The sequence below is a fragment of the Arachis hypogaea genome, chromosome 16, assembly GCF_003086295.3.
Source record: "Arachis hypogaea cultivar Tifrunner chromosome 16, arahy.Tifrunner.gnm2.J5K5, whole genome shotgun sequence".
Classification (NCBI taxonomy): domain Eukaryota; kingdom Viridiplantae; phylum Streptophyta; class Magnoliopsida; order Fabales; family Fabaceae; genus Arachis; species Arachis hypogaea.
This window is the reverse complement of record NC_092051.1, coordinates 145,198,448-145,211,245: the sequence shown is the minus strand read 5'-3', so window position 1 is coordinate 145,211,245 and position 12,798 is coordinate 145,198,448. Positions and strand designations below refer to the sequence as shown.

At 30.2% G+C, this 12,798-nt stretch overlaps 1 protein-coding gene across 1 annotated transcript; it reads right to left on the bottom strand.

The window, feature by feature from the left end:
* Nucleotides 1-4,301: 4,301 nt before the first annotated feature.
* LOC140180306 (uncharacterized) lies at nucleotides 4,302-5,557 on the bottom strand. The gene is made up of 3 exons (XM_072220771.1): nucleotides 5,494-5,557; nucleotides 5,321-5,385; nucleotides 4,302-4,910 (listed from the first exon to the last, which is right to left on the bottom strand). Exons 1-3 carry the CDS (start codon nucleotides 5,555-5,557, stop codon nucleotides 4,302-4,304), a joined length of 738 nt encoding a protein of 245 aa, XP_072076872.1.
* Between the last annotated feature and the right edge of the window lie 7,241 nt (nucleotides 5,558-12,798).

Below are 12,798 nucleotides of genomic sequence, written 5' to 3'. Positions count from 1 at the left end.
AAAAACACAAAATCAATAACAAAATTGAATTAATATTTCTATGTTAATAATTATGATGTAGTTACCTAACACACTCAATTCACAAACACAAAAATTTAAGAAAACAAAAAGTATCAAAATCACAAAAAAGTGCAAAAAATAGAATCAAAATAATGAAACCCAGAAACAAAAAATAGAATAAAAATATTAACTCTCTAAATAATCAAAAAATCATATTATCAACCGTATTACACACCAATATTTTTAACCACAACAACATCAGCAGAATCAACTAACAATATAATTAACAATACTCAAATAAACTGCACTTACCTTCAGCAGAGAAGCAGTCGGACCAGACTAGACCACCAGCAAAGGAAGGACAGCCAAATCAGACCAGCAGAGGCAGCGGATGAGGCAGGATGAGCAGCGGAGCATAAACTATCCTAAGACACTACAATGTAAAAAACACAAAATTACTAACAAAATTTAATCAATATTTCTTTGCTAATAAGGATAATGTAGTTACCTAAGACACTCAATTCACAAATACAAAAATATATAAAAAAAATTAACAGAAACAAAATCACTAAAAAAGAAAGAAAAATATAGAATCAAAATAATAGAACACAGATACAAAAATCAGAATCAAATATCAAACTCTCCAAATAACCAAAAATAAGATTATCAAACATATTACACACTAATATTTTTAACCACAACATCAGCAGAATCAACTAACACTAAAGGGTTCAATATTTCAGTTAAAATTAGCAGTTTATCAACTAAAATGTAATTAACAATACTCAAATAAACCAAAGCTTACCTTCAGCAGAGAAGTTATCAGACCAGAGGCAGAGGCAGAACACGAAAAGAACTACCCAGAGAAGTAGAGCACGATGAACTACACAGAGAAGCAGAGCTGACGGTGACCACGAACAGCAACAGCGACCACCACCACGAAGAATACTGCGACGACGACCACACGGCGACGGCGCATACGACGGGACGAAGACCACGAGATTGCCGCACACGACACAACGGCAGAGGAGACGGTGATAGCAGACAAGACGACGACGAAGAGAACGTTTTTCGAGGGCTACGCCGGTGCTTCTTCTTCCCAGGGGATCTCTATTGCGCTTCGTGGAGTGGTAGACGACGCATAGTGTCTTCGTGGAGTGAGGCTCAGAGTGAAGAATGGGGACTTAGAATTTTTTACTGCACTCTATTACTTTTTACATTTCTTATCTTTTTTTTTTCTTTTATATTTAGTTACTATTATTTATATTTATAATTTAATAAAATTTCTTTAAGTTACATGAATTAATGTTTAGTTAATTTTAAAAATCTGATTATTAATAAAAATTATATATTAAGTTTTTAGAAGAATATAAAATAATATTTATAATTTTTAAAAATTAATGAATAAATAGTATGTAAAAAATTTTAATTTTTGAAACAAAATAAAATTATTTTGAAAAAAATATATACACTATTTTTTTACTCTTAAAGTTTTTAACGTTTTGAAAAAAAGAAAATTGTTATAAAATATACTTATATTTTATGACAAATAATTAACTTGTTACAAATAATATTAAATTTTGTGACAAATTAATTTTTTGTTACAAAACAATTGGAGTTTTTAAAACAAAAAAGAATTGTTACAAAATATTTCGAATTTTTGCAACTTCTTTTTTTAATCACAAAATATTACAATATTTTGTAATAAAACACCATCTCGTTACAAAAACTAACATAATTTGTAACAAAATAAAACAGGTTGTTACAAAATATTATCATGTTTTGTAACAACTTGTAACAACAAGTTGTTACAAAATATTTTTTTTTGTAACAATCACTAATTATTATTACAAAAAACTATTTTTTGGTAACAATTTTAAATTTGATACAAATTTTTTGTTACAAATATTCTATTTTGTTGTAGTGCTTCTCCAAGATACCGGGTGAATTATGAATATAGTATTCTTTAATCTCTTGGTTATGTGTGTAGGATTTTGAGATTTTTGTAACCTAATATTTTGCAGAAGGGCAGCCACTGCAATTACTTTAAGTGAGTTAAGAATAATGAGTATGAAGACTTAGATGGTGCAAAGAGAGACGGTGAAACTGATGCAGAAATGGAGAGTGATCTTGTTGATTTGAAGCATAATCTATCATGAAAAATAATAAATTTAGAAGCTGAAGTTAGAGCACTTAGGATGCAACTGTATTTTGGATTAATAATTGTGATTTTGGTGGTTATGATTATATGTATGTTCTTTAGTGCCAAGTAATGCAATAATTAGGGTTGCACACGGATCGAATTGGATATGATATCCACATTTTTTCAAGTTGGATCCGATCCGATCCGCATACTTGTTGATTGGATCGGATCGGATATCAGATATATCTGCATAATTAAAAAAATGTTTTAAGACCCTTTTTGGTTCTAGAAAATCTATTTTTTCACTTGTTTAAGTCTATTTACTCTTAAAATATTATTAATAAAAGTTCTCTTGAATAACAAAAGGAAAATAATAACACAAGATCTAAGTTTAATTATTCTAAGTTAAAGTACAACATAAAAATTAAAAACAAGATATCATAAAATTCATAAAACAACACACTAAAATTCATATCACATTAGGGTTTACTTTCTTAAACTATGCTATTTATATGAGACGTGTGGATATACGGATCTGCGGATCAGATCCGCAGATATCACTGCCAAATCTGCAATCCAATCATACCATAGTGCGGATCGGATCCGATCCGATCCAATGACTATGCGGATCGGATAATATCCGTAAAATTTGAATCGGATGCGGATAATTACCGCGGATATTATCCGATCAATGTGCAACCCTAGCAATAATGGTCAAATTGTGGATGTTGTGAACCTTGTTAGTTGTATGCTTTTATTGTATATGAACAAACTTCTGACTAAAACTTTTGATATGCCATGTTCATCTTAGTTTAGTAATACAAGACCTTCAACATGCACTATTTTTCTTGACCATAACATAATTTCAGCAAATCACAAAAACCACATAAAATGAAGTGAAATAGGATTAGCATAACATAACCAATGGTCTATTAGTTACCACTGTTTCAAATTCAAATAACAACAGTATTTTAAGATGATAATAACATAAAAATAGAGTAGATAGTCCAATTGGTATGCTAAAAAAGCCTAACATCAGTTTGTACTAAGGCTACCATTACCTAAAGGACTATATAAAAAATAGGGCTATCCAATACCACAACTACCACATTGTTTACAAATAGCAACTTTTGACCCTTATAAAATAGCAAATACTAAGACCTATACATCATGTCTTCAACTCTTCAAGTCATGCTTTGTCTTTCTTCTTGGGAGGTTTGAACTCCGGAGTTGGAACAAATGTCATGAAGCTAGCAAGCTTCTTGACTATTGCAAAGCTATTATTCTTGATGGTTTCAGTAGATACAGCAACTGGTGTCTGAGCAACAGGCTTTGGAGATGCATTTTTCCTTGCCCTGGCTTTGATGACATGGAGTTTTGGAGGCCTACCTCTAACTTTAGCCTGCAGCAAACAATATTCATCATTAAATCAAACAAAACAGATTCAAAATCAACTACAAAGGGTGATATCTAACAGATTCATATTCAACCGATTCAATTTGAAACTGAATACAAGATAACCTGACAATCATTGGTTGAGTTATGTGATTGTTGTATCAGTAGAAGTTGAGCATCTTGACTAACAGAAATTTCAGTTTATTCATCTGGAATAACTGGTGGAATTGGAGGGAGTGTCTGAATGGGCTGAGTGTCAACTACATCATCTGCTTCAGGAACAAAAGCACCTTTTGGTGGTGGCACAACTGCAAGCTGTAGTTGCATTAGCCTTGCCTTCTCTTGAGCATCGTCTTACTTTTTATTTTTGTAAGTTCTCTTATTGTGTCCCACCTCTCCACAATGCATGCACCTAAGTAGATTATACATCCTTTTCATCTTTGTCCTTGTGCCAGTGGGTCCTTCATCCTTGTCTTTTCTTCTTTTTGTTATTGGTCTCCTAGTTTAGGTTTTATTGGTGGTGGAACAGGTGCAGGAGAACTAGTTTTCTCCTATAGTTCTTGTCTCTTGATGGGATTCACATTGTACTGATACGTTCTTCTGTACGCCTCCATTGTCAACCATTCATGGCAATACTCCTCAAACCTGTTATCTTTTTTTCTTGAATGGCCGAGATTGTGTGCATGCAAGGGATTCCTATCAAAATATATGAACAAATATATTCAGTGAAGTATCAAATAAGGCATCTATTTACAAATTGAAATTAGTTAGGAGTTGAACTTGCCAATTGCCAAAATCTACAAGAGCAGGTACGGTTACCCAAGTCTACCACCATATTAGTTGTCAATTCTTGAACTTCATACAAAACCTCTTTGTCATCACCGGACCAGTGAAGAGCCCAGTTTCTGGATAACTTGATCAAAGACTCTAGCCTACTTTGTTGAATCGAATGAAGAATTCCTTGATAATTCATGAGCTTCTGTCTATTGTCAATCATGCTTTTCATAATTATTCTTCTCACCTCCTCTGCCAGACTTAGAATAGGCTTTCCTCTATCATGCTTGGTCTTTGCATTGAAAGATTTACAAGTGTTGTTACATATATTGTCTACCTTTGACCCTTCAATGAAATGGGCTTTCGTCCAGGCTTCCTTCGACCACTTAGCTAGATAATCCCAAGCTTGCTGATTAATCCTCTTGACTCTATTCATATTCCTTTCAAACTCGACTGGAGTTCTTGATCTTGCACACTCCCAGACCAAGTTTTTTAGCTCGATGTTGCCCCACTGTTTGGAGAAGTTTCTCCATAAATGCCAGACACAAAATTTGTGGTGAATTGATGGTAGCAGTTCCTTCACCGTAGGGATTAATTCCTGCACAAACAATGAAACCCGAAAAGATATTCAGTCAGTTAAGTCCTTAAAAGAAACATCATTAAATCAATTCAATCCTAACAAGATATATCATTAAATCAGAATGGTCCTAAATAATTAAATTGCGAGTAAAATTAATCCTCATCTTCTGCATGTCTGAGATGAAACACAAGTTATTTGCTTTGTAGTCTCCCAAATCTGTGAGGAGCAGTTCCAGAAATTATTTTCGATCGTCTTTATTCTCCACATTCACTATAGCATATGCAATCATAAAAATATGATTGTTTGCATCCTGCCCACGTGCAGTGAGAAGCTATCCTCCATGTAAGCTTTTCGAGAATCATCTAATCCAACCCTATTAACGGCCTACACACTGCCTTGAAACCCTTTTTACAAGCATCAAGACATACATAAAATCTCTCAAATTGAAGTGGATTATCAGTGATGGGAATGACACCCACTTGGACAGTAGAACCTAGATTGTCAGTAAGCAATTCATGTGCATAATCTCATATCAACCCATACTATGCAACCTCATCCCTTTCAACTATCCTCCTAGCTTTCTTAAGAGCTCTGGTTATACATGTGCTATTCAGCTTGACAATGCACTTCCTAACAAACCACTCATACACCTCCCTGTGCTTCATTTTCGGGTGCTCCCTTAGTTTTGAATACAACTTATTCACAGTCCATTCCTGAGTTGCAGCTCTATTTTTTCGCTTTCTTCCACAAGTGTGATTGTCCACTAATGTTTTTATCTACCATGAACTATCATTTGGATTGTGCGCACAATATACTACCCAAGGACAGTCCTCACTCTTACAAATAGCCGTCACTTTAACCTTGTCATTCTTAGTGAACTTTATATTCCTACCCCATTGAATAATATAATTCCTAGTGGCAGCCATAAAATTTTTTTGGACTTGAAAACCATACTTACCTCAAATTTTAGATCACCAAATTTGGCCTTGTCGTTATACTGTGGATGCATAGCTGAACCCTCGTCCTCAGAGTCTAATTATTGATCAGAATATTCTGACTGCCATTCATCTCCCTCTAATGATCCTTCATACAATAAATCATCCTCTAAATCTAAAATAACATCAATTCACCACACAATTATAATACAAGAAATTAATTCAGAAAGAACTATAATACAACAATTAAGTGACTATATGCAATGAACTCATATACAATTAAATAAAGAATACCTGCATCAGAGTTTTCATCAGATTCATGCTTGGTTTGGTAAAACTTTTCGAAAAGGTGCTTGTACCTTTTAAAAGCACAAGCTCCTCATTTTGTGTTTTGTAAATCAAAAAGACCATGTACTTGTGCTTGCAGCTTTTAAAAGATCAGGGTACTTTTCAAAGCAACTAAGGTAGAGCTTTTCAAAGTTGGCTTGTACTTTTCAAAATTTAAAAGTCTAATATAATCTCATATATTAACTAATTTTCAAATTTAACGCTTAAATTTATATCTTTTATAATATTTTTAAATTTTAAAAGCTATTTTACCAAACGCAATTATTGTTGTTTGTATTTATTAAAAGTCATTTTTAATTTGATTTACCAAACATAAATACTACACTTTTTAAAAAGCTATCTTTTAAAAGCTAGCTTTTATAAATTAATTTTAAAAAGTAAAAATTTTACCAAACTAAGTCTCAATATCCTCATAGCTAGAGTCATCACTGTCAATAGCTTTGTCCATTTTTCTGTCAGTAGCAGACCTATGCTTCTTTCTAAGATCCACTTTCTTAGCCCTTGAAGACTATTCTCTATCAACTCCACTATTACTGTTACTACTGTATAGAAAATCTCCCACAATTTTTGGAGGCTTGTATAAACTGTCTTCAACACTCTCATATGAATCATGACAGTCAGTATCATTATCAACTGTAGTTGGCTTAACTTGCCTTCCAGATCTTGTTTTGCTTGTATCTTTGACTTTCTGGTTGATGTTTTTAGTTGGTGTAGGATTGGCAGAAACTTTAACAGCCTAGGATTTGGTCCAAGGTTTGGGCTGATGGATGGGCTTACATATGGGCTTATGTGTGAGTTGAGGTTCGGGTTGATGCGTGGACTGAGATTTGGGTTGAGATGTGAGTTGAGGAGTGGGCCTAGGTTTGGATTGAGGTGTGGGCTTAGGTTTCAGTATGGACTGAGGTATGGGCTTAGGTTTTGGTTGAGGTGTGGGCTTAGGTTTGGGTTGAGGTGTAGGCTAAGGTGAGGGTAACTTGGTGGGCTGAGAGTTGTTTCTTTTTGGCTGAGGAGATTTTTTTGTGATCTTACAAACTAGTTGAGATATTGTTTCATTGTGGTCCTTATTCAGTTTTTATAGAAGTTCAGGGATGGCATGTTGCATAAATTTCGGGTTGGTTGGCAATTGTTATACATCATCATCATCCTCACTCATACAGTCAGCCACATGTAGCTTAGAAACTATATGCTCAAAATAGATGTTTATGAGGTGATAATTCTTCCTACAGTCTTTAACCAAGGCCAACAGATCAGCATCATTTTCTAGCCTCCTCAAGTCATCATCAAGACGTGTTCCAGAAATCTTCTGCAAGCAATTGTTCATTTCTGCATATCCTAACTCCTTATAATACCCTTTCACAAAAAACACATCTAGAGTGTCACTTTCAATCTCCATTAATACTTCAGTATTATCTGGTTCATTAAATAGATATCCTAATTCATCTGTTTTAAACTTTTCACCATGGTGAAATACAAATGTCATAGGAAGACCTTCCATCTGCAACCAAAACAACAACACACTAAATTATTGAAAAATAAAAATAAAAATAAAACACACATTGTTCTCAACTACAAAAATAAAAATAAAACACACACACATGTAGCTATATAGAGCATAAACATTATTCTCAAATGTCAGAAAACAGGGTCATTCATGTCACAACGTAAACCCTAAACCTGAACATATTTTTCAAACCCTAACATTACAAACAGTAACAATGGGTTTCCAATGATCATAGATACACGTTAATGAGGAGACAAAAGCACAATCACTTTCAGAAAATAATGAAAAAAAGGTAACCTACCTCTCACGCAAGGCGATGGTGTACACTCTTTGCTTGACCAACGTTGTTGCAAAACTGTCACCTTCAACTCCAACACAATGTCGTCGTCAGTCTGCGCTGATGGTTTCCGTTCAACGCTTCTTCTTTGTGGAGGTGAGAACCAAAGAAGAAGGATGGGATTAGAGAGATGTTTTGTTTCGAGAAGAAGGATGGTATGGACTGGAATGAAACAGGGTTGAAAAATAAAGCGTTGTAAATGGTGACTCAAACAAAACGATGCTCTTTAAGCTTTTACTGACATGTCACACTAACGGCCAGGTAAGCAAATAGTCACGTCGTTAGTCATATAATAGATGGAAGGACTAACGTGACCATTTTTAAATTTTTTGGGAATGATTTTGATTAATTTAATCTTTCAGGGTCAATTTAGAAATTGAATAATCTTTCAAGAACCAATTTGATTATTTACTCATAGTTTAATACTTCGATGATTATGTTCATATATGATAATAATTAAATATACATCCACAAAACAAGCATAATGCCAGTGGCGGAGTTTGAAATAAAATTTGGGGGGGGGGTCAGATAGAAAATAATTGTAAATATATTTTTGATATGGACCACATTTAAGATAAGCTCGTCTAACCCCATTTCTCTGATTTGGGTGATATTGCCAAATTTAAAACCTTCTTCCAAGGTCTCGTTTGAAAAAAATTATGGTCAAACTAATCAGATGCAACTCTTTGAACTTTTGAAGATTGTATCTACAGGTGTTGATATTGTAAAAGTTATATGTTCTCCTTCTTAAATATTAACTTTCCTCTTAAAAAATGCATCAATTCATTGAACTTTCATGATTATTTTATATAAAAAATTGAATAAATATCCTGTAAAATATGTAAAAAAGAAATTAGAAGGACAAATATTAAAATTCATAATATTTATTGAATTTTTTTTATCAATTTATACAAATATAATAGTATCAATACTTATTGAATATTCTAATATTTTTGATTATATAAAAAATTAATTAAATAAACAATTAAATATTAAATACCTAATTTTTTATATTTGAACTCAAAGGTAGAAGAAGTGTTGCTTATTGAATAAAGAGTTGCGAAATGCGAATACACTCAATTCAGTCTAAATCCAACATATTTTGAATGTTTAAAACTAAAACTATTGTGCAATAAAAGTAAGAGATAAAAATTAAACTTTGATATTTTAAGTTATAGCAAAATATTTGAATCTATTTAATTATTTTTTTATTTTTAAAAAAAATATTACTAATTTTTTTAATAAAAATTTAGAGCTATACCCCTTATTTGAACTAAGTTTCACCCTAATGCATAACTAATATCTAAAAATATAACTTTAAAATACGACATAAGAAAAATTAATAGAAAATGGTAATAAAAAGATTGGTATTATATACGTACATAATAGATATAGTAAATAAATACGGACAATAATACAGTAATAACAAAAGAATAAATAGTTAAATTTATTCTTGAAATAAAAAATATCGTTTTTTAAATTAATCTCTAATTTTTTTAATTAAATTTATCTTTTAAAATTTTTAAATAATTCTATTATATATTCAAGTATTTTTTACAACCAAACTTAATTAAATTGACCCAAACTTAATAAAAATTATTTTTATTACATATAGTATATACATACATATTTCACTAATGCAAATATATCTTTCTTCGTCTTTACGTTTTTTCTTCTTCTTTGTGTTTTTCTTTCTTCTTTTTCGCGTTCTTCTTTCTTCTTCGTGTGTTTTCTTTCTATCGTCATTCTTTTATTATTGCTGGTGTTGCAAAAAGAATTATGAAAAAATGAAATAACAAGAAGAAGATGAAGAAGAAGCAGCCAGAATATAAGAATGAGAAAGAGTTTTGAATTATGCAAAATTTATCAGAATAAAAATATACCGAAAATTTCTTAATAAATACACATAAATTTCTTAGTTTTTATACCGAATTTTTGTTACAAAAACACAAAAATATATTTTTTAATGTTGCATTTTTCTTTTTTTTTTCTTTCTTTTTCTTTTAGTTGAATGAATGTAGATTCATTATCTTTATTATTCTTGTTAAGAGAGTAAAATAAGAAGAAACTTGAGAGGGTAAAACAAGAAAGAAAATATGAATAAGAAAAAAAAGAAGATGATGATGATAAAAAAGAAAAAGAAGCAGTTGCAAGACATAGAGTAATTTATCATAGCCTAACGCAAGTAGTTATGGAATGATTAACACTTTAGTACTATGACATCTCATTAGTATGTTAATGTGCAGAAATAATCGGATAAATTATGTGTTTTTTAGTTGGGTTGTAGATAATATTCTCCCTCACCTTGAAGAAGGAAGGTTGGACCCCTCATTGTTGTGTTGAGTTTTGAATTATGCAAAATTTATCAGAATGAAAATATACCGAAATTTCTTAACAAATACACATAAAGTTATTAGTTTTTAACTGAAATTATTTAATGATTGCGATACGCAAACTCAGTTAGAAAACAAGCACACAAATAAGACTGAATCATGAATAACAATACATCCAAATTAATTTTAAATCAGACAATGTCATTAATATGACAAAAATTCAACAATAACGGTAAAGAAGATGACGATGACGATAATGATGATGACGATATAATAATAACGATGATGATGATGATGATAAAGAAGGAGGAGGAAAACGAATGAAATTAGAAAAAGAAATCAATGGAAAAAGAGAAGAGGAGGAGAAGGTAGTGATAGGGGTGAAGACGATGATAATGAAAGAGAAGAAAAAAAAAAGAGAAGACAAAATAACAATTGAGATGTTAGTAAGAAGAAGAAGAGATAGAGAAAGAGGAGAAGAAAAAGAAAGAAACGGGAAAGGAGGAGAAAATGGAAGAAGAAGACACATTATTTAAAAAGTAGTTATAGCAACTTGGTTAGATTTAGTTAAGTATTTTGTTTGAATGTATAGTTTTATTCGATTTTAAATTAGTTATATTACTTTGGATACTCAAGGCATCAAAGTTTATTAATATAGTATATTAGGTAAACATTACAGAACATACCTAATAGTCTTAATTAAATATTAACTAAGTTTATAAAATTAAATTAAATTAATTTTAAATTAAAAAAATTTAATACTTCAAGATTTTTTTAATTTAAAATTAATTTAATCTAAAGAATAAATTTATTATATTTAAATAGACATTTAAAATATCAAATGTGTTATAATCAATATAATGTCGCTTAATATATTATATTAATAAATTTTAATATTATTAACAATAAAAATAATAAAAAAATTAATATGATTAATTTAAATTTTAAAAAATAAATTTAATTTTAAAAAAATTTTAAATATCCATTTGAAAAATAAATACTTTTTAAATTGAATTCAGAATTTCATTGTTTATTCAACAACAAAATAAAATAAAACACAGCTGGAGCGGGTAATGTAATAAATGAGCGCCATGAGTAGAAGGTTACGTGCGTTGAACTATGTATGACTCTGACCACTGGTACGCTTTTGGATATATAATAAAAAATTTATGAAACAACTATAATATAAATCAATTCTTTTTATTTTTAATTTTAAATTTTAAAAAATTTAAGATTTTTTTTATAACAGACTTATTTTTTAATTAATTAATGATATTCTTAATTAATTTCTTAACAAAGCCAATTATATATACACACTATAAAGTCTAGAAGTATATGATTTTTTAAAGGATTTAAAATTTGAATCGTATTTTATATCTAAATCTAATTTCGTAGGCATAAGATTAAAATTTTATTTAAATAAAAGAATTTATTATTTATATTTTTCTTTAAAATATGAGGTACTTATGCTTTTGCGGATTATTAGGAATTTTTTTTGACAAGTCAACAAATGATGAGTATTTTCTTGTTGATGTGTATCTTTTAAAATTTAAATCAACTAGGAACTAAAACTTTTTTTTAAATCTGATTTTTACAAACCAAATCTCCGTTATCTGTAGTTAAACTTTCCTATGTAATTGGTTAAATGTAATAACTAAAGGTTTTATTTATAAATAAGTTATTTAGTTCAAAGTAATTTTTTTTGGATTAAGCATATTTATCTATGTTCTAAATTTTTTTTAGAGGCCAAACAGTTTTTTCCACGTCTTAAAAAGCGATTATTTTTTCAGATGTTAAGCTCTTTAACCCAGAATATAAGAATTAAAGCAGTTCAATTTTTTAAATGCCAAAAGGTAGAATTAAATATTTTTTAATTATGATCCTTATCTCTTTTTTTTAGGTTTGATCTATTTTCTTCTCTTGTTGGCACCATTTTCATGCCTCTCGATCTTTCTTTCTTGGACCTACTCTTAACAGTTCAAGTCAAGACATCCTTTATTTCTCGGTGAAAAATGTGCAGTTGACTTTACATGAAATTAATAATTGAGAATCGTTAGATAAAAATTTAGTCAAATTAATCAAATTATCTAACGACTCTTGATTATCAACTTCACGTGAAGTCAACTGTACTTAAATTTCAACTTATTTCTTAATCTTATGGCAAATATTTTTCGACTCCTATATTTATTTGTGAAAATATTATTTATATACTAATTTAATATTATAAAAGAATAAAAAATTTATAAGATAAAAAATTCATTAATTTAATATTATAAAATTTTAAATTAGATACATCTTTATATTTTCTTCCACCAGGTTTGAAACAGCCATAGGTTCAGTAGCCATTTTTTTGCATGGATAATAAATTGAGAAAGAAGAGTAGTAGTAGTAGTGTAGATTAGATGTGAGGAACTAAAATGTGGTATGTGGTGAAGAATTTATAAGGCAAGTT

Coding starts and splice junctions, on each gene's coding strand:
- LOC140180306 (XM_072220771.1), bottom strand. CDS start 5,557: ATGAAGCACAGGGAGGTGTATGAGTGGTTTGTTAGGAAGTGCATTGTC. Junction 5,386..5,493: donor TGTCAAGCTGAATAGCACAT/GTATAACCAGAG, acceptor CTGACAATCTAG/GTTCTACTGTCCAAGTGGGT. Junction 4,911..5,320: donor TTCAATTTGAGAGATTTTAT/GTATGTCTTGAT, acceptor TTGTTTGTGCAG/GAATTAATCCCTACGGTGAA.